Genomic DNA, 25572 nt, shown 5'->3' on the forward strand with positions numbered 1-25572 from the left:
TTAAGAAGCTTAGTTAACCTGGGGAGCCGGGTGTCTAGCAGGAGGGGGTTTGGCAGGCCCCCGCCATGCCGGAGGCTTCTTAACCAGGCCCTAGTGGGGGTGCGGGACTTGGGTAACCCCAGCACCCCTCAACCACCTTGCTCCAGATCTCCAGGGCTTCCCCGGGCCACATGCCTGGGCAAGCCGGTGAGTTGGGCCCGTTGGTGGAGCTTGAAGGTACCCTAGGCTTTCCCCATTATCCATTCAGCTCCTTAGGGAGGGTCTGGGTGGGGCCCTAAACTTCTGGCCTCCCAGCTTCTTGAAGTCACTCGGTAATCTCTGTCCAGTCTACATTTTCAAAAATCGCGTGGGTCTATTGCCCCCGCGCACCACAAGGAAAAATTAATAGTACTCACTATCATTGAATTATGTTTTTATGTATGCAGAAATGTTCCATATTGTATTCTGCCCTTTTGCATACCCCCTTCAAAAGATCATATTTCTCTTTAACTTCCTTAATCCTTATCATCATTACTCCTCATTTACCCTTTCTCTAACTTAAGTACTTTAGAGTCTTAAGTCATAGATCAAAGTTGGTGCCCTGGATTTAACACCCACCTATTTTAAAAGGCATAAAATGGACACTTGTGTCTTCTTCAACATTTTATGGGTGTTTTCTTTGACGGTATAACTTTTGCTGAATATTTTCTCTATACAGTGACGATCCCCCCCATGCTTTTATCTTCTCTTTGTGAACTGCTCATTACTGAAAATTTGGTGTGAAAGAATCCCTCATTTTAATGCTTATCGTTTTGAAACAAAGTCATGGGTATTGTTGGAAATGTTTCTTACGCCCCCATATATCTGATAGCACAAAGTGGCTTTATTTCTTGTTTGCTTAGGCACACTAAAATGGGAAAATACTATACATACCAATAAGTTTTTATCTAATAGAGATGGGAAACACACAAATCTTGTAGTGCAATGAGACCTTACACCCTGAACATTGACATAAAGACCTGGTACAGGCTCAGAAGAATGGGCATTCTCCATTCACCCCTGATCTAGAGAAGACATCTACAAAACATCCAAGGTTTGTATATAACATCACCTGGAGGCATTCCTCTACCAGGGAAGACCCTACAGCGGGCTCTGACATCGATCTACTCAAAAAAGACTTCCCTTAACACTAAGAAGACTTAACAAAAACAATGACCTGCTTACTGGACAGGGCTTGCTGTATTGCCCCATTAATTGTGAGGTTTGTCTATAACATCAACCTGGAAGCAATCCTCTACCACGGAAGACCCTACCACTGCATCAGACATCGACCTGCTCAAAAGAGACTTCCTTAACAATGAGAAGGACCTATACAACGACCTGCTTACAGGACAGTGCTTCCTGCATTGCATTTTAATGTGAGGTGAAATGAGAAGATGCTCCACATCAATGACTTCAATGTAGGATATGCAAATTCCAGGATCTTTAATACAGAAACATGATACCAACAACAGAGAACTGTGTGAAAAGTGTGTTGTGCACTACGGCCAATGTCTGGAGTCGGACGATAGCTTGCTGAGGCCTAGAGTTGGTCTTATGCCAGGAAACTTCAGGGGTAGGATCTCTTTGTATTTAGGCCAAGGTTATTCCTTTCCATGCCTCTCATATTTTGGTGGGCCCTATGCAAAACAACATTGCCACTCTAAACACCATTTTTACTGTGCTCCTTTGACTCTAATCCTTAAAATGAACCCACTTAAAATTTGAGGTTAAATGAACCCACTTAAAATTTGAGGTTAACTTAAGCTAATTTGCATGTACATGGAAATGTAAAAAATACTATGCCTCTAATGTTTAAGGAGTTATGTAATTTTATGGCTTTAGATTGCCTTGTGTGCTGTTAAGAAATATTATAATGTGCTACAATCTGGGACTTGAGGGACAAAGTAATTGTACATGGATTCTGTATTTATTTATCTTAACGTTCTTTGGCTGAAAGTTCAAGTTAAGATATCAGCAAGGGGACTTTCTTCTTGAGAATTATGTTATGCTGATTGTCCTTCCACTGTAACTTTACCTTGTCCTCTTTCTTTGCATCTTTTTGTTTTGTTCTCATAATTCAAAATAAAAAAATTAAAAAAAAAAACAAAAAAAGAAGCTTAGTTAAATTATCCAAAAGTATAGATTCAAAGAAAATCTGATCTCCAAATTTAAATGGAAAAAATTAAAATCCAAACATAAGGAATAAAAACAGAGAAAAATAATCCATTATATCAGAGGAGCCACAATTAGAATTATAGACTTTCTCATTAGACACCATACAGGCCAGAAGTTAGTGGAGCAACTTCATCATGCACAATGTAAAGATCCACTCAGAATTCTACATTTTGTGAAAATATCTTTCCATGACAAAAAGACTTAATTTTTTAACTTTTAATATATTTTATTTTATTTTGCTTTTGAAATCATAAACCAGTAGTGCTCAGGAGTCACTCCTAGCAGTGCTTGGGAGACCAAATACGGTCCCTAGGATTGCACTGGGCTCAGCAGCATGCAACACAAGCACCTTAACTATTGTATTATCTCTAGCAAAAAAAAAAAGGAGGTAGGACATTTTTAGATTATGGAAAGTATATTCAAGACATGCATTTACCACTGAGTTACATCTCTAGCACTATATATATATTTTTAAAAAAGGGCCTAACTTCCAGAAGGACCCCCAGCTCATGGACACTACCTGATCCCTTATTGCTGCAAATCATTTCTCAAACTCAACAAGACCATGGTGTGTGATGAAAATGTGCCCTGGATTTCACCCCCCACAAAAATATCTCAAAAGGCTTAATGGGGATACCTAGATTTCCTTTGTATGTTTAATACCTCTATAATAATACCTCTTTGTCTGTTTATTCCCAAATGTAAGGTAGCCTCTTACATCACTTTTTTCCTTTAATTACTTTTTAACATTTATTTTTATTTATTTCTTTTATTTATATATAAATATATATATTCTTTTTTTTTTTTTTTTTTGGTTTTTGGTTTTTGGTTTTGGGCCACACCCGGCATTGCTCAGGGGTTACTCCTGGCTGTCTGCTCAGAAATAGCTCCTGGCAGGCAAGGGGACCATATGGGACACCGGGATTCGAACCAACCACCTTTTGTCCTGGATCGGCTGCTTGCAAGGCAAACGCCACTGTGCTATCTCTCCGGGCCCTAAATATATATATTCTTTTTTTTCTTTTAGGGGCCATGCTAATCTTCTCTGTATCATTCCAATTTTAGTATATGTACTGCTGAAGTGAGCACACACACACACACACACACACACACACACACACATATTCTTTAACTTCACCTGTTTTGATTCTACCTACAAGAAAAAGTCTTGCCTGGGATAAAAGCTCAGGTCAAAACCAGGGGACAGAGATTGTGTAGCCTGTCATTCTTACCCCCAAATATACCAGCAACATAATATGGCACCTTTCCTTTTTGCAAAGGCATACTAAAAAAAGATAAATTTTATGTATAGAAACAAGCTCTTATCTACTAGGGTTAAGAACTCATACATTTTATAAAACAGGGGTCCCTCCCACCCTGAACATGTGTCACATGGACCCAACTTAGACTCCATGTGATCAGACAGTGACCATCCAATCCCAAGCCCTAGATCCCAGACATAGAATGGACACAGTTCCCTGAAACAGCACCAGAAACCAAACTCCCCCTGGGAAATTCCTAATACTGCTCTGGCACCAACTTGCACCAGTTTTGCTATGACATCCTGACAATGAGGAAATGGCAATTACTTGATCTAAGAGCAGGTTGTTTTTATCTTATCACCTAATAGTAAAATGAAATCAGAAGACACGTTGTCCTTTGATCTGTGCAAAAACCAAGATTGTTAACTATAGAAGACTGACTTTGACAACCATGACTGGGCAGAATTTATCCTGGGACCAATAAGAAAGACCCTAGTCTAGGCTTCAGACTAGGATTTTTACTAAAACCAGATTTCTAATTCCAGAGGTCAGACTTTGATAATTGAGAATGAGCAGAACTCTGGAACCATAATGGAAGACTCTATCCTAGGCTTCATCCTAGGATATGTGCAAAAACCAAGACCAATAATTACAGAAGTTTGATTATAATAACAGTGATGGAACGGAACTTCTAGAACTGTAAAGGAAGATTATATCCTAGGCTTCATCCTACGACCTGTGTAAACACCAAGATCTCTAGTTACAGGGGCCTGATTTTATCATCCACAATTGAGCGGAAAGTTTCCTGGCACCATAAAAAAGACCTTGAGGTGTGAAAATGAGCATGTAGCAAGCCTATAGTTGTTCCCATGACAGTATGCTTCAAAGGCGGAAAAACCCTGTATCTCTTAAGCCAAGGGAATTCCCTTTCTAATTTTCCCAATACTTACTATGCCTATACAAAAATAAAGGGAAGAAAAAAAAAAAAAGAAGCACAAAAACTTGCCACACCAGCCCTCCTTCCTCTTTTTTTTTCCTTTTTATTCCAGTGGTTATTATTTGGATGTTGTTTTTTGGTTGCTGTTGTGCTTTTTTGTAGTTGATGGTTTTTATTTTTGTTTTTGTTTTGTTATGTTTTTCTTCTTCTTTTGAATTTTTCCCCTTTCTTCTTTTTTTTTTTTTTTTTTTTTTTTGGTTTTTGGGCCACACCCGGCAGTGCTCAGGGGTCACTCCTGGCTGTCTGCTCAGAAGTAGCTCCTGGCAGGCACGGGGGACCATATGGGACACCGGGATTCGAACCAACCACCTTTGGTCCTGGATCGGCTGCTTGCAAGGCAAACGCCGCTGTGCTATCTCTCCGGGCCCCCCTTTCTTCTTTTGAACCTTTAGACGGACTCCTTCCAGTTTTTTTCTTTTTTCTTTTTTTCTTTTTTAAAAAAGAACCACATAACTTGAATCATCTTGTTCTGCCTCATAAATTGAGGATGAAAAATGGATGGTACCAAGCCAAACAGTCATGTGAACATTGGGTAGAAATAAAACATGATTGAACTTAAACACCAAACTCAAAATCAGCAGCAACAGAATTGATACCCAGTCTACAACAAGCTATACACAGAGGGGACCAGTTATACTAACAGTCCAGGAGGGGGGGGAAGGAGGGATATATAGGATGCATGCTGGGAACAGGGGTGGAGAGAGGACAACACTGGTGGTGGGAATGACTGTGATTAATTGTCACTGTGTACTTTAAATATTACTGTGAGAAATTCATAATTCACTTTGTTCAGAATAAATAAAAATTTTCAAGGCCTAACTATATGCTATCTATAGGAAACTCACTTAAAATGTTGTTATAAATAGGTTAAATGTAAAGAACAAAAATACCACAAACACTCATTTTTTGCTCCATGAAGAACACATTTTATTCAAGTCTCATTAGGCAGCAAAGCTTGCCAAATGTTACATTCAGTGGGAACTCTGGGACTTTGTTTCTATTGGTTACTTAAAAAATAAACTTATCGGGCCTGGAGAGACAGCACAGCGGTGTTTGCCTTGCAAGCAGCCCATCCAGGACCTAAGGTGGTTGGTTCGAATCCCGGTGTCCCATATGGTCCCCTGTGCCTGCCAGGAGCTATTTCTGAGCAGACAGCCAGGAGTAATTCCTGAGCAATGCCGGGTGTAGCCCAAAAACCAAAAACCAAAAACAAACAAAAAAAAAACTTATCTAGGGGCCAAAGAGATAGCATGGAGGTAAGGCGTTTGCCTTCCATGCAGAAGGACGGTGGTTTGAATCCCGGCATCCCATAAGGTCCCCTGTGCCTGCCAGGGGCAATTTCTGAGCATAGAGCCAGGAGTAACCCCTGAGCGCTGCCGGGTGTGACCCAAAAACCAAAAATATAAAAAAATAAAAAATAAACTTATCTAAAGAAAATGCATCACATAGTTGACATAGTTGACCATAATACATTTGTTTCTAAACAATTGAAAGCAGTTATTAAAATAGGAATAAAAAGAAAAAGTAAGAGAAGAAAGGTTTTTTAAAAAAATAAAAGAAGGGGCCGGAGAGATAGCACAGTGGTGTTTGCCTTGCAAGCAGCTGACCCAGGACCTAAGGTGGTTGGTTGGAATCCCGGCGTCCCATGTAGTCCCTCGTGCCTGCCAGAAGCTATTTTTGAGCAGATAGTCAGGAGTAACCCTGGGTGTGGTCCAAAAACAACAACAACAACAAAATTCAAAAAAAAAAAAAAAGAAAGATTTAATGGGCCGGAGAGATGGCATGGAGGTAAGGCATTTACCCTTCATGCAGAAGGTCATCGGTTGGAATCTCGGAGTCCTATATGGTCCCCCGTGCCTGCCAGGAGCAATTTCTAAGCATGGAGCCAGGAGTAACCCCTGAGCGCTGCCGGGTGTGACCCAAAAAACACGAAATAAAATAAAATAAATAAAAGAATAAAAAAGTACAGTAATAAGCACATTTATGAAAATGATTGTATCTCCAACGAAGTCATTAATACAATGGTAGAAAGTTCAATAAACTCTTGTTGTTAGCTGTTCATCTTGTTAAATTGGTATGTTCCAATGGGGATGGCAGCATCAAACAAATGTCCAGAAATTCAAAGCACTATTACTTATACTGCAGCTTTTAAGAATGTGTTTTCAGCTGCCAGGCTTCCACTAGAAGGAATATATGAGTGGAGAGTGCCCACACTTAATCCAAAAAGCCCTGATAATATCAGTCCTAATGCCAGCATGTCTGGAGTTTGGTCAGATTGGTGTCCCTGAAGGGAATTGTAGAGAGAATCGTCAGGGGACTTGTAGAGTCAGGACCAATTGGGAAATGGTGATTTGGGGTGAAGGATGCAATGGGTGTGTCTTTGGCAGGGCTTAGCTCACCCTCCCCTCCTGAGATGGCCAGCTTTCTTTTGCATGGCCCATGTACCCATGATCTTTTACTGCTTGGTTTATATCTCATTCGAGTAAAGAATGAGTCTATCAGGAACTGGCCTAATTCAAATATGGCAACTGCATTTCACTATTGGATATTTGAACATCAAGAAACATTGAGTTGGGGCTGGAGCGGTGGTGCAGAGCGTAAGGCATCTGCCTTGTGTGCACTAGCCTAGAACGGAATGCAGTTCTATCCCCTGGTGTCCCTTATAGTATCCAAAGCCAGGAGCAATTTTTGAGTACATATCCAGGAGTAACCCCTGAGCGTCACCGGGTGTGGCCCAAAAAGCAAAAACAAAAAAACAACAAAAAAAGAAACATTGAGTTAAACATATACTGTGGTAGGCTATACATATACTATATTAAGTTAAATAATGAACATGCCCCCTTAAAACATAAAATCATTTTAATGATAGGAATGACACAATTATTCTAAGCCAAAGGATAATTTTGTTGTTGTTATTGTTGGTTTTTTTTGTTTGCTTGTTCTGTTTTTTTTTTCGGGCCACACCCATTTGATGCTCAGAGGTTACTCCTGGCTAAGCGCTCAGAAATTGCCCCTGGCTTGGGGGGACCATATGGGATGCTGGGGGATCGAACCACGGTCCTTCCTTGGCTAGCGCTTGCAAGGCAGATACCTTACCTCTAGGGCCACCTCACTGACCCCGTTATTGTTGTTTTATTGTTGTATTTTGGGGCCACATTCAAGACATACTCCTGGCTCTGTACTCAGGAATTATTGCTAAGAAGGCTTGGCAGACTATGGGATGTCAAGGAAAGAACTCAGATGAGCCACATGCAAGGCAACTGCCTTACCCACTATCATTTCAGCCTCCATGGCAAAGACTTCTAAAGAAGTCTCTACAGAAGAATATTCTTCTTTAGAATAATGGATAAGAAGAATATTCCTGATGATCAATTCATTCGGAGGATGTAACTGTCCTAAATGTGTTTGAGCCAAACACAATAAAACTTGGAGTTAGATGAAGCATAGCACTAAGAGGTGAAATGGATAAATCTAGTTATTCTTGGAGACTTCAACACACATCTTGCATTAAATGATAGAAAACGGGGGTGGAAGTCAGCAAGGATGCAGAGACTGGAGCACTTACCAAATCAATCGATTTATAGCTATTTATAGCATAGTTCAGCCATGGAGGAATGCCCATCCTTCTAGATCAGGTAGATTATTCAAGATAGACCAAATTGTCATAAAACAAAGCTTAACAAACTTAAAAAAAAAAGTGAAATCTTTTTTTTAGAGAACATCCAAGTGGAATTAAACTAGAAGTTGAATAACCAAATATATCTTAAAAATCCCCATATTACTGGAAATTTACTAACTTTTTTAGTTGGTATTTTAATTTTGGGTCTCCCAAGCTGCAGTGTCTGGGATCACCAGAGATATCCTGGCAGTGGGACCTTTGAGATTATCCCCAATGGAGAAGTAAAAGGGGATACCATGTGGTGCCATCTGGGTCAGGAGAATGCAAGTCATATTCCTTAACTTCAGCACTCTCTCCCTGGTCCCAAAAAACAGACAAACATCCATTTTGTTTGGAGGACATAACTGCTGATGCTCAAGGCTTATTCCTTTTTCTGTACTCAAGGATCACTCTCGAAAATGCTCAGAGGACCATTTGTAATGCCAGAGATTGAATTTGGGTCATCCATGTGCAATGTAAGCACCCACTGCCCTTTTTTGAAGGAGGGGCCACACCAGTGGCACTCAGGGATTACTTCTGAATCTGCACTCAAAAATCACTCCTGGCATACTCGGGACCATACTGCATGCCAAGACTGGTTGCATGCAAGGCAAACACCCTACCTGCTATACAATCATTCTCACCCCCCTAATCCACTTTTAAATAATTTCAAGATAAGTTAAAAAGTTGATATGCCAGGCCATAAATTTTGGTTCAGGAGCCCACATAACCACAAGGTTATGTGGCCTCTCTTTTATGAGCCTTGAATGCCAGGCAAAGGAAGTTGGAATCAGCACTGTAAAATTTGTGTGTGGGAGAGGAGGGTTGTATACCTAGTGATGCTCAGAGTTTACTCCTGGCTCTGAACTCAGAAAGTACTTTTGGATGCACTCAGGTGACCATTTGGGGATTGAACTCCAGTTGGCTATATGCCAGATAAGTACCCTATCTTCTGTATGTTGCTTGAGCCCCTAACATTGTATTTAATAGACAACATTTAAGGTCTTTCACTGTTTGCTGACAGTCAGGTATGGTTGGCAGAGCAGTGTCAGACAGCAGGAAGAACTACAATCTGTCCTGTTAGAAAGGCAAAGAAAATGAAAGGATTTTATCTTTCCAGATGTCTGAAAGGAAATATTTTGTTAGATTTGTGACCATATCCAGTGGTGCTCAGGGCTTACTCCTGGCTCTGTGCTCAGGGATCATTCCTGACAGGATTTGAGGGACCAAATTCAGTGCCATTTTTCCATCTTGGAAATTATTTTCTAGGGTCCATATATGCCAGGGGGACTGAAAGCATCAAAGTTACCTCCACCATCAGACAGGGCCTTTGAAAGCACCATAAGAATAGGGGTTTCTCAAGGGCTAACTAGGTTGGGGGCATTGAACATGTTGCCTAACCTTCCTCATCAGCACCTGGGGATAAGACCCAATCTGCACACTGAGAAAATTTTTCAAAAATCTGCACAAAACACATAATGCTGAGGAGACTGGTTCTTGTCCTTGGGCTGAAATGTTCACAGGAAAATGTTGAGGGTATGGGGGTGATACTGGTAGGGAATTGGGGGCTGCTGTGGAATCTTGACTGGAAGGGGAAAGAAGCTGGAGCCGTCTGGTATGTATGAAGGTTTTAGAGGCATGGGGTGGGTAGGACATGGCTGAGTTTCTGAAACAACTTTGCTGAGACTTTGATAGGCAACCATGACAGGGTCATCTTTGCGGAAAGATCAATCCTTCTTCTCATCTCACCTTCTCTGCCCAGCATCACCACATACTGCAGTAGCAGCTAAAAGCCCAGAACAGAAGAGGCCAAGCAAGCCATCCCTGCACCCCCAGGATGAGGGGTGATGGGCAGAATTTGCTCCTTCTGCCTTTTACCCTGGCCCCATATCATGGGAACCAAGGAAGTGGGGAAAGGGAAATGGTATCATCCAGGATGTAAAAACTTCTAACCTCTCTCATCATGAACCTTTGTAAGTCTCCACCTCCAGCATTCCCTCTCTTTTCTTCAAAGTCTGACTTTGTAGCATCTCCTTTGATGAGATCTAATGATGTAGAGCCAGGAGGCAGGAGACTGGATCCTAGCTACAGTCCTGACCTTGTTCAGCTGTTTGACCTTGAGCAAGTTATTGCTCCTCTCTGAAGCTCCATTGATCTCACTTTTAAGTAGTCACTATAGGTACTTTGGTTTGGCTTTTGGGCCACATCCAGCTGTACTCAAGGCTGACTACTGTCTTTGCGCTCAGGGATCACTCTTGCTAATGTTCAGAGAACCACATATGCCAGGGGTTAAACTTGGGCTGGCCACATGCAAAGCCTCTCCCCATTGCATTATCACCCCAGCCTCTGCAGATGTTTGTTTGTTTTGTTTTGTTTTGTTTTGTTTTTTTGGTTTTTGGGTCACACCTGGCAGTGCTCAGGGGTTACTCCTGGCTCTATGCTCAGAAATCGCTCCTGGCAGGCTCAGGGGACCATGTGGGACGCCGGGATTCGAACCACTGACCTTCTGCATGAGAGGCAAATGCCTTACCTCCGTGCTATATCTCCGGCCCCGTTTTTTTTTTTTTTTCCCAGAACTCTATTTAGTCCATCTATGGCCAGGATTGGGTTTCAGGTCAAGACAGAGATCTGATTTTCTTAGCTCCTCTCACTGCAAAATTGTCCTACTGGCCTGATTGAATCAATGTCTCAGCCTGTGGAATTTCTGCTCCATACCATTAGCAGAATTTCCAGAGGAGCTGCATCTGGAATGTGTGGGCTCTGATCTGGATGGGTAGCAACTATTCCTGGGGGCCCTCTGATCCCAGCTTTCTGTCCCTGGAAGAAAGCACTGTAGCTCATGGGGGTCCTTTTGTCCTGACCAGTCTGTGGGAAGGAAAATGGGAGAGTCTCTGAATGTTTTGTGCCTATGGCCTCCAAGGCAGAAGAGTGTGGGTTCAGGGTGGATCTCCTACTCCCCAAATGCTGATTAACCTCATTTGACACAGAGAGGCTGAGATACTACACTTGCATCCCGTCCCCCAGAGTAGAGGAAAGGAGAGCTGGAGTCTTGCTCTCAGAGTAGAGTGCTTGCTTTACGTGCAGATGATCCAGGGTCGATCCTCGTATCCCATAGGGTCTCCAAAGCTGCCAATCCCTGAACACAGAGCCAGGAGTAAATACATCTCTGAGCGTGGCCTAAAAACAAAACAAAGACAGAAAATGGGTAAATGAGGATGGATGCTGGAAAGAAACACAATGTACAATGGGGCAGGAAGACTGTTAATATCTTGACTCCCTACACTTACCCAAATTTTATCAGTGTCTTTTCTCAGAACCTGAAGAAGCTGGATACCCAAATCCATGTAGATCAAGTCCTTTATTGTCAACTCTCTGTGTCTGTCTACAGTTTGCACATCCACCAATAGGTGACATCCTTACTGAGCTTGGTGAGTGCAAAACCAATACAGAGGGGACAACTTTACATTTACATGTTTATTTTATTTTAGGCACTGTGATTTACAACACTAATGCTAGGATTTTATACCCACCCCATCAAATTATCTCCTTCTCAGTCTCCTGCTCCTGCCCCCATCCTCCACCATGGTAAGCTAGGCTTAACTGTGTGATGCCCTGGATCAATGCTGTGCTGTGTGTGGGGATAAGGACGAGGCCTGACCTCAATAGTATATACTCTTTTTTATTTTTTGTTTTTGTTTGTTCTGGGGGCCACACCTAGAAGTTACTTCTAGCTCTGCACTCATAAATCACTCTTGGCAGGTTGGGGTACAATATAAGATGCCAGGAATCGAATCAGAGCTGGCTATGTGCAAGATAAACATCTTCCCTGCTGTGCTATGGATCCAACTCCTGTTCTTCTAAAAATATTTTTTAATTAATTTTATTCTATTTGAACACCTTGATTTACAAAGTTGTTCCAGAAAGTTGTTCCAATCCCACCATCAGTGTAGCATTCTCTTCACCATTATCCCCAGCTTCCTACCTCCTCCACCAAGCCTGCCCCCTTGGAAAGAACAAAATAATTTATTTTATATCGCTTATTGCGACTAAATGGTAACAGAATTGTTGGGGGAAATTCAGTAAAAGAAAATTTGTAAAAACTATTTCACAATAGGGTTATTAAACCACTGTCTGAGAGTTTACTAAGCTGCTTGTCTGAGAGTTTACTAAGCTGCTTTCCTGCTAGTGGTACATTCTGTGTTGTTTTTGTTTGCTGCGCTTAGATGGCTTCTATGCTACTTTCCCATCTAATTTGGTGTGTTCCTACTGGGTTGTCAGTATTGAGCAATTAGGAGGTGTTCAGAAGGACTTTCAATAACTGAAGAACTGGGTAAATGAGTTTTTATGGCATCAGGCATGGGACTATGAAGCCTGAAGCATAAGGAACTCTATTTTGTCAACCTAAAGTTAAGTTTCCATTTAAAGCTAACAAGGCTGTTTCCACTTAAAGGCTAAGTTTTTATCCTAACAATAATGACACAGAACCCAAGGTTCTATAAACCACAATATACCCACCTAGATATCTAGTCATAAAAGGACATGATGAAACACCCTAGACAACAGCAAATCAACTTAAAGATCAAGACTTCCTGCTTCTAGCTCTGTATAACCTGACTTGTAACTGCTTCTGCTCTTTTTCAGACCCAAGGGACAAAGGGTGTCGAGCCAAGGAAGACCTCACCCAATACGCATGGACCGTCCTTTATATTAAAGCACATGTGCATTCATTTTTGGGAACGTAGGCAGTGAGAGGTTGCCTGGGTGGTGTATGTTGTATCAGGGTTTCTGCAGGCTTTGCGGGACTGTGTGTTTCTGTGAACCGGTAAAGGTTACATGCATGGTGAGTCTAGTAGCACATGCCTTTAGGAGGAGTGTTGGGTACTGTTTGGGAACTATAGAGAAGGATTGGGGCTGGAGCGGTGGAGCAGCTGGGCTGACCTAGGATGGACTGAGATTCTATCTCCTGGTGTCCCATATGGTCCCCCAAATCAGAAGCTACATGTGGGACTGTATGTCTGAGGACAATGTGAGATTGGGAAAGATTGGTCATTCTCATTTGCCAAAGGGCCTCCTCTGGTTCTGCAGTGGAAAGTCAGCTGAACCTTTAATTAACCAGTCCATTTGAAGTCATAGTTCAACAGCAGGCTCAATGCTCCCAGCTGCACCAGCTGCCTGGCCCAGAAGCCCACTGCCTACAAGTGTGCAACTGAGGCTAGGAATCCCAGAAGAGAATTTCTTGGGGAGAGTTCAAGGTAAGCTGACTGGAGCCAATAATAATACAGGCAGCAGCATGGGAAGTGCTCACACAGTGCTGTGCTCTTCAGAGGCATGATTATTTCATACATTTGTCCATTTTGTGACATCCTGGATCAAACCAGAATCTTATGTGGGCAAGGCATGAACTTGTCCAAGAGTCACATCCCCAGGCTACCATCATTGCTTAAACCTTGTAATGATATTCTATGAAGTAGAATGTCTTGTTCTGCTTTTCAGGGGAAGAAACTGAGGCCAGAATTTCCAATGACGTACCAGGATGCCACAACTGGCGTGCTATAGGACAAGGTTCTTATGCAAAAACTCCTACCTTTGTCTCCCCTATTCCCAGTTACAGATCATCCTAGAAACTATTAACTAGATCTCAGGAGAGAAGTGAGTGTTGCACAGAAGGTACCTACACAGCCATGGACTTCAGATCCACACTCTTCCTGATGTGAGAATGAAAGGAGGGATAATAGAGAAAAATAACCAGATAACTGTCCACACACATTCGTGAAAGTCCTCTAGGAGCTCACGGATAGATTTAGGGGCCTTAATCCTCAGCCATGGGATCAACCCTAACTGTGATGGTTTCTCGGGAAACCTGCTTTACGGGCAGCTGAGAGGTTATGGCTCAGGTAAAGGAATTAAGGTCAGCCTTAGGAGCTGTAAAGATGTAGTACAGTGATTAGGTAGCTTGCTTTATAAGCAGCCAACCCAGGTTTGATCCCTAGCACAATGTGATTCCGATTCCTACCAGGAATGATCTTGAACACAGAGCCAGGAGTAAACCCTGTGCACCACCGAGTGTGGTCCAAGAACAAAACAAAACAAAAAAAAAATGGGGGGGGTACTCCTCTGGATACATAGCTGCTCTGGAGAGCCCCCTCCCCCATTCCCACCTCATTTATACTTGAATTGCAGAGAAATGCATTATTTTTTATTAAAAAATAATTTTGAATATAGTCTTCAGAGATGTAATTAGCCACATTAATTCTCTCTATTAGCAGTCTCAGGAGTCACTGGAATTTCTGGTTCTTTTCCTCTCTGTTTCACTCCTTCTGTCATCTTGCCAAGTCAGATGTAGCACATCACCCCACTCCTGACCCTCTCTCTCTCTGCACACACCTAATTTCACACTACACAGCTATTTTAAACCTGGGAGGAAAAGTGAGTGAACCCACTTTCCCTGGGATGGCCTGGCCTGTGGAATCACAGCCCCCAAGTCAGCAGGTGGGTGAGAGACACAGGGCCAGCCTGGAGGTTGGGAGAGAGTGTTCGGAGTCTCTTGATCTAACTTAGGAACTGGCTGACCCGAGGCATATCCCTTTTCCTCTTTGGACTTGTGTGCTCTCAGGTGGTGTTAGCTCTGCAGAGGTAAAAATCAGGTGCCATGAAATGCAGTAGAAGAGTCTAGCAGGTGATGGCACCAGGCAGGCTTAGGAATACCTCAGTTTGATCCTTAACACTGCCTGTTTCTGGGCACCATCAGATCTGGCCCTGGTTGTTCACAGCACCACATCCTTAGGCCATAGCATTGGATAATTAGTTCAGTTTGAGGGAGTCCTGATGGCACCTTTGGCCCCCTCCCCGAGCCCTGCTTAGAAGCTAATCCTCCCCATAAAAAGGGCAGCTGTGGTTGAGATGTGCAGGCATGACAGCAAGTAGCCAGGTAAAATGGAGACATGGCAGCCTGGGGGTGTTCCTTCATTCCTGGCTTGTCTGAGGCCCCAGGTTCCATCCCTAGCACCCAAAGTCCCACCAGGCACCATTAGTACTGGCCCTGTGGCCTCAATAATACATAATATATAAGGTTTTGGAAAAGATGTGGTCTGGATGAGAATCAACACTATTGGGGTTTGGGATGCAGAAACACAGTCAGATCTCTCTCAGGAAAAGACCCCTTCCAAGAAAGAGGGAGCAGCAGAGCTCTTGGGTGCCTCTTGCCTACAGTCAGTTCTGTGGTTGTTTCTGGCGTTCACAGAAGCCAGATTTGAGATGACACAGCATCATCTTCCACAGCCTGAGGGAAGTGGGGAAAAGAGGGCCTCCTATGATCAGAGATAGTCTGAGGAGTAGCACACAAGCCGGTGACCCTCCAGGACACTCAGGGGACTTAGTGGGGCTGGGCTGACTATAGCTCTGGTGCCTCCTCCACCCCTAGTCCCCATCTTCTGAGCTCTCTCACCCGTGACACATGACATGCTGCTGTCTGCGCTGTCAGAAATACAAGGCTTCATGGGGGCGAGGGCAGAAACCTGCCAACGAACAGCTAAACTTATCCTGATTCCCTGCAGAAAGGGGCGTGGAGGAGAGCACGACTTCCAGGTAAAGAGCATCAACACTTGGCAGCGAAATACCACAGGGGTGTATGTGTCTAAGGCCAGAACTCCAGACCAGGGCATCTGGGATCTGCTCTCCGTCTGCGAGGGTCTCGGTTACGTGGCTTCTCCTGGAGCTGGGTCTGTTTGTGTTGCCATGAAAGGGACTGGGGCAAACTTCATTTCTTTCTTTTCTTAAAATTTTATTTTTGCCTGGGAGATAGCATGGAGGTAAGGCATTTGCCTTGCATGCAGAAGGACAGTAGTTCGAGTCCAGGCATCCCATATAGTCCTCCAAGCCTGCCAAGAGCGATTTCTGAGTGTAGAGCCAGGAGTAACCCCTGAGCGCTGCTGGGTGTGACCCAAAAACCAAAAAAAAATTTTTTTTGGCACCATGGTTTCCAATATTGTTAATGGTATTATTTTGTGCATAACACAATCCCTCACCACACCCTCCCAAAGTGTCTTCCTTCCACCACTGTTCAAGTGTACTCTCCTCTTCCTCATCCCTTTCCCTGTCCTCATACCCCTCCCCTGTAGTAAGCTTCATACTAGAGACCTCTTTTCTTTTCTTTCTTTTTTTTGGGGGTGGGGTGGGGGTTTGGGCTAGACCCGACTGCACTCAGGGGTTACTGCTGGCTCTGCACTCAGAAATCGCTCCTGGCATGCTCAGGGGACTATATGGGATGCCAGGGATTGAACCTGGGTCTGTCCCACATTGGCCACGTGCAAGGCAAATGCCTTACCACTGTGCTATCACTTTGCCCCCTAGAGACCCCTTTTCACTTTCTATTACCATTGGCCATTTGTTACTCCCCTACTATGTTTCTTTACACCCCCACATATAAGAGATCATTCTGTCTGTTCCTCTCCTTCTGACTCACTTATTCAACATGATACTCTCCAGATGATTTCATCTTTTCTGCAAACTCGGCTTCTGAAACTGGTCTCACCCTGCATAGATAGTTGTCCTGGTCCTCAGCTTCCCTAAGGAATACAGCACAGCTCAAAGTGACTTGTTTTGGAGGTCAGAGTGATAGTACAGTAGGTAGAGCATTTGCCTTGCATCTGGCTGAACCAAATTCGAGTCCCCCAGGCACCTCCAATAATCATTCCTGAGTGCAGAGCCAGGAGTAATCTCTGAGCACTTCCAGATGTGGCCCCCAAATAAAAACAAAACTAAGTGCCTGGTACATAGCATCTGTATTTGTGCAGGTTCTATTCTCTCCTTCAATGGCATTGGTGCAATGATGGAGAAGCGGTCTGTGTTCACATCTGGAATATTTTTTTATATATTTTCTTTGTTTGTTTTTTGGGCCACACCCAGTGATGCTCAGGGGTTACTCCTAGCTATGTGTTCAGAAATCGCTCCTGGCTCGGGGGACCATATGGGATGCTGGGAGGATCGAACCAAGGTCCATCCAGGGTTAGCCACGTGCAAGGCAAATGTCCTACTGCTGTGCTATTGCTCCAGCCCCTGGAATCTTTTTTGTTTGTTTTTGGGCCACATCCAGAAGTGCTCAGGAGTTACTCCTGGCTTTGGGTTCAGAAATTACTGTTAGCAGACTTGGGGACCATTTGGGATGCTGGGGATTGAACCTGGATAAGCCACATACAAAGTAAACATCTACCCATTGTGCTATTGCTCCAGCCCCAACACCTGGCATCTTTGTTGTGGTGCTTAAACTCTGAGTGAGCGTCACATGTTAGGGGTGTGCTGCTTGCTAGGGTTTTCTATGGTCAGAGATCACATGTGCTTGCTAGAAGTCACAGTTTCTGGTCATAGAGCATGTACATCTTTTGAGTTGTGAGGCTGCCCCAGCACATCACCTCTTTTAGTGCTGTTCTCTCTCCCTCCCTTTCTTTCTCCCTCCCTCTCTCCTATTTCCTTCCTTCTTATCTCTCTCTGTTCTCTCTCTCTCCCTCCCTCTCTTTTTCTCTTTCTCTCCCCACTTCCTCACACACATACCTGACTGTGATAAGTGATAAGGCTGGAGCTGAACTGCCAGGATTATGCCTGGTGCACATGAGATCTGAATTCATGACTAGGCTCTTTTAAGACAGCTCTGGGCTCCTAAATATTTCTCCAGGCCTTGGGTCAGGGATTAAGGATTTTCTGTGACCTTGGGCCTTGATATTACTACTAGCGTCACAGGAGCAGGCTGAGTCACAGAAGGTCTGGCTCACAGAGATTTCATAGACTCCAGGGGCAACAGAAATTATAAGGAGGATGTGAGGTTAAGAATAGCTCCCAGATAGTATGGTATTAATATCCAGAGACAAGAGAGACAAGGGCCAGGAGGACCAGTCCATGTTAGGAAGCGTGCCACAAATAACAGGGGAGTGCAGTTAAGGCAGAGAAGGGGCCGCTGTGACAATGCTAGTTAGAAATTATCGTTCTGCATAAGAACTGGGTGCTGAAAGGAGGTAAAATGATATGCATGATAAACCTTTAGGAATAATATTGCAAACCACAGTGTCTAAAATGAAAAAGAGAGAGAGACAGAGAAGAAAAATGTCTGCCATAGAAGCAGACAAGGGAGAAAGTAAATGGTAGAGCAGGAGGGAAACTGTGGACATTGGGGTAGGAATTATGGGCTGGGGAAGGGCGTTGTATATGACTGAAACACAATCATGAACAACTTTGTTCATAGTAATTTAACTAAATAATTCATTTATTTAAAAAAAAAAGCCACCAGGGGTTGGAATGGATAGAATCCTTGCCTTTCATGAGACCATCCTGGATTTGTTCCAAACCCCCCCCCCAGGGTCCTCCAAGTCCTTGTAGGAGTGACCTCTGAGCACAGAGATAGGAAAAGTTCTTGAGCATCAACAAGCAAGCATGGCCAGAAAATAAAAAACAAACAAATAGTCCACAGGCATTTGAGGCCTCAGCAAATGGAACCATTCTATCCCATCCCATGAGCATTACCCTTCCCAGTAATATCTATAAAGGCTGGTGCCAGGCAGACTCAGACAGTGGAAGAGTGGTGCCAAGCTCGGACTCCTGCTCCTCCAGCCAGGATCAGAGTCCGTAGCCTGGAGAAGAGTAACAAAAATCTAGAGAGATACCAAAAAGGACAGAACCCAGGGTTTCCCCCGCTCTATGGTTCTACAAGAAGGCCTTGACTCACATGGGATCTAGAGGAAGATGAAGGAGGATAGACACATACAATTGGCACTAGTGGTAGAAGGCACCCAAGGGAGCAGGAAGGCCCCTGCTTCCTCCACCTTCTAGAATAGATGCATCAGGGGTGGCTTCCTATCACAGGGTACATATACCAAAGCCCAACCCTAGCATCAAGAAGTGGAAGCTCTTCAGTGCTTGGGGTGACAGAGCCAATTCTGACTGTGCCCCAACCTCAAGCTTTAGGGATGTTCCCAGCTCAGTGTCTGGCTGAGTAGGGGTGAAGAGATGGCAGGGGATAAACCACCTGGTTGCTCAGTAGGACTAAAGTGACATGGATGGTAGGAGCAGAGTCTGGCACCCAGTCCCGAGGCCTTCTCATGGGGGTACAGCCCTTCCAAGAACTGGTGGGTCCCCAGCACCTTCCCAATGTGACCACAAACACCCCTGATAAGGGTGTTTCATGCAAATTTGAGAATTTGGTAACTTTTGCCCTTCTTCAAGAATCATTTCAGGATTTTTTAATTTTCTCATTGACTTGTCTACTGGTTTCCAATAGGATGAATGTATGGGATTTTAGCTTCACCTCACTATTTCTGCCACCACTATCTAGTCCCAGTGCCCTCCTTCTTCCACTATCTCTACCTTCCCTATAGGAACCAGCAGTTTTTATTGAATCTAGGAGTTTGTTTTTCCAGTTTCTTTACTTCAATTTTCAGATTTGCTGCAGGAAAAAAACTGCCTGCTAAGACTTTCACCTTCTGACTTAATTCACACACATAACTTCACCTTTTCTCTGGCTGCAGTTTCTCACTGAGCATTGAACCACAGTTTCTTTATCCAGTCAATGGCTCTTGGTGAAACCATCTTTGGCTATTGTGACATGTGCTATGAACATACAGTGTTTCAATAAACAATTCCCTAGCCTGTAGAATAAAATCTGGGATTCTTTGTGCCCCAAAAGAACTATGTATAGGAATTTAAAAGCAGAAAGTAGCATTCTTTTCAGGCAGGAGGAATAAACATTAAGGCAAAACTGAACAAGGTAATCTAAAGAATCTGGGCAAGTGACAGTGAGGGAGCTCAAGTCAGAGCACCTGTCAAGCATGTGGGAGACCCTGAATCCCATCTGGAATAGCCGTAGGGTTCCCAGAACACTGCTGGAATAAGCACCACTGGATAGGATCTGGGCCTCTCCTCCGAGGATTTGAGTAACCGTGTAAGTAACTGAACATGGTAGGGACTATACAGAGCCTGGAGGGAGGGGGAATAAGCTTGTCATATGTCAACCCCTTTCAAAAATCAGGAAAAAGTAGTTCTGGAGCAAAGTGCAGGGATTAAGGTACCTGCCTTGCTTAAGGTCAGCCTCAGTTCCATCTTCAGCACTGCAAGGTCTTCAAGCCCATCCAGGAGCAATTCCCAAGGTCAGAGTAGGGAGCAGTGCTGGGTGTGGCCCAACCCCCTCAAATCATAAAAAGGAGAATGTGGTACCTACAACTCGCTTTGATTCTGAGGGACACCCTCAACTCTGGCTGAATAGAAAATCTATGTGTGGTTGCTGAGACTTTGGTAATATCAACAAGCTCTAGGGTCTGAGTGGGAGGCAGGCTATTATCTGCAATTTGCAGCTAGGGGCCTGAAGTGAAAGAGCTTCAGTAGTTCATCTCTGGCCATCCTATTCATTTGAGAAACCATGGACCATTTAGCACTGAGATTTTTCATCTCCCTGCCTGATTCCTAGTTTTGTAAGGAAGGACCAAAAGTTTATTATCAATTGCTCATGTAGTCAATGTGGAAACTTTGAGGCAGATTATCCCATTTGATGAGCAAATCCCCATTCTCCCTGTCACTCACTCTACCTTCTGCTTGGGACCTTCTTTTCTAAAATCAGAAGGAAAACTCCTATGTGTGGGGTTTCTCCTTATTTTCCTATTCAAAAGTTCTCTTTTACTGCTGGAGAAAGATCTACAATGCTTTCCTAAATTGGAATGGAGTAGTAGAGAAAAGGAGAGGGATGATGCTTTGATTTTAAAAGCCTCTTGTGGTGTGACCAGCTAACATAACATGTATAGTAAATGAGACAATGAATGGTTTTCATCCAAAACTTCCTCACAGACCTGATTCATTGTGTTAATAAGGACATAAAAATATGTCTCCTGATGTCATGGCTGGTGGGGATCATAACTCAGGAGGAGGGTGGGGACATCTAAATTTGAGGTCAGAGTCCACACTCGAACTTCAGGTTCTTGACTCTGATTTGGTAGGTCTAATCATGCTCATCTTCTAATGACTGAGGTGCATTAGAGCTTGATGGCTCTAACGTAGCCCCAGACCCTCGCAGAAATGCAGACATGCTTAGGATAGAGAACAGGGGAACTGGAGCACAGAGGAGACAACTCTAGGGACTCAGCTAACATATCCTGGACATGTGCCATGGGATGTACTTATGATGTACTTAGGGTGCCCTGGGAGGAAAAAAATCACAGAAAAATCAGACATTGATCACCATCTGAAGTAACTTGGGGTGTAGGGGAGGTGAGTCATGTTTAGGAATCTCTCAAATATGCAGAAAGATATGAGTGAGGAGGAGCAGCCATTTAAATGGAAGCAGATGGTTTCATTTATCTCTCCCATAGGTCAAAGTCTTTGCTCAGCACTTGGGTACTATCTTAAGTACTCTTGGTACAGTTTAAAAAAAATGATCTCTACTTCCAGAAACTACCATTCAAATATAGAATTGGTGCTGGATGCCCCTAGAGAGAGTAGAATGCTTGTTTTACATGTGCCTAATCTGGGTTTTATACCTGGGTTTGATCCCATATATTCCCTTAAAGTCCTGCCAGGAGTGATCTCTAAGTACAGAGCCAAAAGTTAACATGAGGACTGCAGGGTATGATCAGAAAAATAAAATAAAATAAAATAAAATGCAGAACCAGTTACCTGGAGTTCTTTGCCAAAGGCCTTGCTGAAGCTCAGGCACCTTAATTCTGAAGCTCTGGGAGAGGCACCCCAAAAATGGGAATATGAGGCTTGAGAGATGGTACAGCTGGCAGGGCACTTGCACTGCTCTTACCCAGGTTCAACTTCTGGCACTGTATAGGTGGAAGCCATACAAAAAGTGATTCCTAGCACAGAGCTAGGAGTCGACCCTAAGCATAGCTGGGCCTGGCCAAGAAAAAAAAAAAGGAAGGAAAGGAAGGAAGGAAGGAAGGAAGGAAGGAAGGAAGGAAGGAAGGAAGGAAGGAAGAAAAGGAAGGAAGAAAAGAAAGAAAGAAAGAAAGAAAGAAAGAAAGAAACAAAGAAAGAAAGAAAGAAAGAAAGAAAGAAAGAAAGAAAGAAAGAAAGAAAGAAAGAAAGAAAGAAGGAAAGAAAGAAAGAAGGAAAGAAAGAAAGAAGGAAAGAAGGAAGGAAAGAAGGAAGGAAGGAAGGAAGGAAGGAAGGAAGGAAGGAAGGAAGGAAGGAAGGAAGAGGTTTTTGGTAGGGTATGTCTTCTCACCCTCCTCTCCATAGCACAACCTGTGATCAGGGCAGGTGCCTGGCAGGTTGAATGCCTGGAGCTCTCAGGTGGACTTCCACTTCTGAGAGTGGCCACATGCCATTGCCATTGTGACCAACATTCCAGAATCTTGTGACACGGAGCTAATAGGCTGTGTTGAGAAGGGAAGGCCAGGAGAACCTCAGTTCTTCCTAGGAATGCACCTCTTCCCCTGAAGGGAGTTACTGTCCCCGGATGAGGAAGCTTAACTCAGGAATTCTAGTGAGCTCTGAAGTTGCTCTGAAGGCAGCCAGCAGGAGCCATGACCACGATCTCTCCCGAAAATAGCCTCTCAGCCAGACAGTCAGCTTCCTTCATCCTGGTGGGTGCTCTCTTTCTTCCTCATGCACACCCTCCTCCAGGGAATCCCCTGCAGGAAGGTCTTTTCCCTCCAGGGGCAGGGTGGAAAAGAATTGGAACCTAACCATGGGCCAAGGTGAAGCTGATGGCTCATACTTAGTTATGGCCATGGACACCAACCACCTGACTGAGAAACGCAGCTCCTCCTGTGACCTTCTCTCTAAGTGTTGCCTATTTGTAAAGCTGTGTGACTCCACCACTGTTTTAGGTTGGCCAAGTTCAGTGTTCCTTGCTTCTTTTGCCAACAATTTTGATATGCTGCCACCAGGCGGCAGTAGAGTTCTTAGTAGGAGGTAGAGCTCAGGCCAGTTAATAAGATAAAGGCGATTTTTTAAGAAGTCAGCCTCAGTCATAAAAATGTTCCACACAGTGTATTTTTCAAAATCTTAATAGCTAATTACAGTGACCTTAACCTATTTCCAGTCTCATTAATCATAGTGATTAAGAGAGTGGTACATAAAAAGCAAAGGTGGAAAATGAGTACCTTTGTCCCTTCTTTTTTTTTTTTTTTACCATGTTATTGCTTTATTGCAGATTATCAGCAAGCCTTAGTTTAAATTTTATGTCTAGTTTCATTTTCTGAACTTAAGGAGAGTAGAAAATTACTATCACATGGCATTATCAGTAACGGCCATCCTGAACACTTTATTTATAGATGTTTGTCTTAACCCTATGAGCAGGTCATGCATTTATCTTCATTTTGCAACTAAGAAAACTTGGCTCACAGACTAAGCAGCTGACCTCCAGTCACATAGATCAAAAGTACTATATATATATATATATATATGCACGTGGCCTACCGAGGTTGAATCTCTGGCATCCCATACGGTCCCCTAAACCTATCAGGAGTGATCTCTGAGTGCAGAGCAGGAGTAACACCTGGATACCACTGATTATGCACTTCCTCCAAAAAGTTAAAGCATAGAAGGTGGTATTTAGAACAAGGCAGTTATGGGTGGCCAAGCCCCAATGCTGTGGTTGTCAAATTGAGGTGCCAAATTCAACCTCAGCCTCCACATGGAACTTGCAAGAATGTAGATCTGTAGCCCCAGCTCTTCTCCCAGAAATTTAGGAATAGTACTCGTGATCTTTGTTTGAACAAGTCCCTTGATGAGTGTGTGTGCAGCCAATGTGGAAATTCTGTTGTAATTCCTTCCATCAATGCTCCGATGATACAGCCCCCATACTGTTGAATAACAACCCTGGATGGTAATGGATGGTGGGGTAACACCATACCTGTGCTGATAATGACCAAGAATAACTTGTAACTTGCACATATGCCTCCCTTTTTCAGTTGGATGGAATGAATGGATGGATAAATTAGTGGTGGGTGGATAGATATGTTGGTGAGTAAAAAGGAAGGAAGGAGGGAGGGAAGGAGGAAGGATGGTGGATGGGTGGAAAGAGGGGCTGAATGAATGGATGTGGATGAATAGATGAAAGATGGAAAGGGTGGAAGATGGATGGGTTGTTCAGTGCCTGAAATCTAACCCAGGGCCTCACATATGAGGAATTTGCTTTATCATTGAGCCTGTCGTCAGTCCCCAACTTACCCATCTTCAACTGGTCTGCCCTCCTTGGTTATGCCCTCTATCTAGGCAAGCAACAAAGTCACCTTGGGTCATGGTTATGCAGGAAATGTGACCCATCCCTCCATGAAACTGGGCTAGAGGAGGTGGAGCACCTTCAGGGCATCAGAGATCTTCTCCAGCTTTACTGGATGCTTGGACTATCGCTGTGTATACAGCAAAATGGCATCCCACACCATTATGAAAAAATCTCTTTATTCTCTAGTGGCTTTACAGTCTTCCTTAAAAAAAAAAAACCTGGAAAATCCTCACTGCAATGATGCAGACAGGCACCTGCAGCCAAGGCTTCTGGCAGCAAGAAGCCAATAAAAGGACCAAATCATTGGGCACCCACTTCTGGCTCCAGGGAAAACATGGCAGAATTTTCCTGGGTTTGCACTACAGAGATTGCACCTGCTTGGATGAAAGTGCTTTGCTATCTTCTCCAGGACACGGGAGAGAGGCACTGCAGAGCTGAGGGGTTGGGGTCTACAATACCTCATAGACTCCATGCACCCCCCCAGGTCTAGACCATTATACCAGATTTGAGGGGGGCATTCAGAATGTTACCAGATTAATGGAGCAAGGAATAAAGAAATATTGGAGGATACATGATATGAAGCACTAGAGAGACAATACAGAGTGGGTAGGGGCCTTGCCTTGCATGCAATCAAACCCAGTTCAAACCCTGGCACCCTGTATGGTCTCCTGAGCACAGAGCATGAATTAAGTCCTGAGTACTACTAGATATGACCTAAACTTCCCTTTCCCAAAAACAGAGGAGTTGAAAGTCTATTATGTTGCATCTTCATCCAATCCTTTGAAGGACCTGATAGCAGCTGTGGATTCCTATAGTGGCAGGTAGATGCCCAGTGGAATTCCCTCTTCCCTCTGCAGGTTTCTCAGAGTTGTCCTTGACTCACTAGCAAATGTCTAAGATGTTCTTGGGCTGATCTATATTTTGCTTGAGTTTGAGGCAAGACAAAAATCATGGTCAATATAAAGAAATAGAGCTTTTGAGGATACTAATTTTTTAGGACAAAAAACACCCAGCAATGCTGGAAAGTAGGAAGACTACTCCAAGTTTCATTTGGTACCTGGGATTGAACCCGGGATCCTGCACGTTCCTGTCTTTTGAGCTTTCACACCTTCCCAATCTGACCCTGACAACAGTGACCTTAGTTGCGGGGAACGGGGGTGGGTGGGGATGGGACGTGGCATACCCAATGTCTCGGGGCTTACTCATGACTCCTGGCAGGTTTGGGAAGACCATATGCAGTGCTGGGGATAGA

General features: G+C 43.7%; 1 protein-coding gene and 1 pseudogene across 3 annotated transcripts in view; one reads left to right on the forward strand and one right to left on the reverse strand.

The window, feature by feature from the left end:
* Positions 1–3194: 3194 nt before the first annotated feature.
* On the reverse strand, positions 3195–3285 carry LOC126029613 (uncharacterized; annotated as a pseudogene).
* Positions 3286–8556: 5271 nt separating this feature from the next.
* TBC1D21 (TBC1 domain family member 21) overlaps positions 8557–25572 on the forward strand; it is a 30954-nt gene continuing 13938 nt past the window's right edge. For 2 of the 3 annotated variants that reach the window (XM_049778363.1, XM_049778368.1), the window contains exon 1: positions 22615–22674. In XM_049778363.1, the coding sequence (XP_049634320.1) occupies positions 22615–22674 (60 nt within the window). Of the gene's footprint in view, positions 8590–22614; positions 22675–25572 lie in introns of those variants that run through there. The other variant, XR_007498254.1, reaches the window with a different exon arrangement.

Source organism: Suncus etruscus, chromosome 1, assembly GCF_024139225.1.
Source record: "Suncus etruscus isolate mSunEtr1 chromosome 1, mSunEtr1.pri.cur, whole genome shotgun sequence".
Lineage (NCBI taxonomy): Eukaryota > Metazoa > Chordata > Mammalia > Eulipotyphla > Soricidae > Suncus > Suncus etruscus.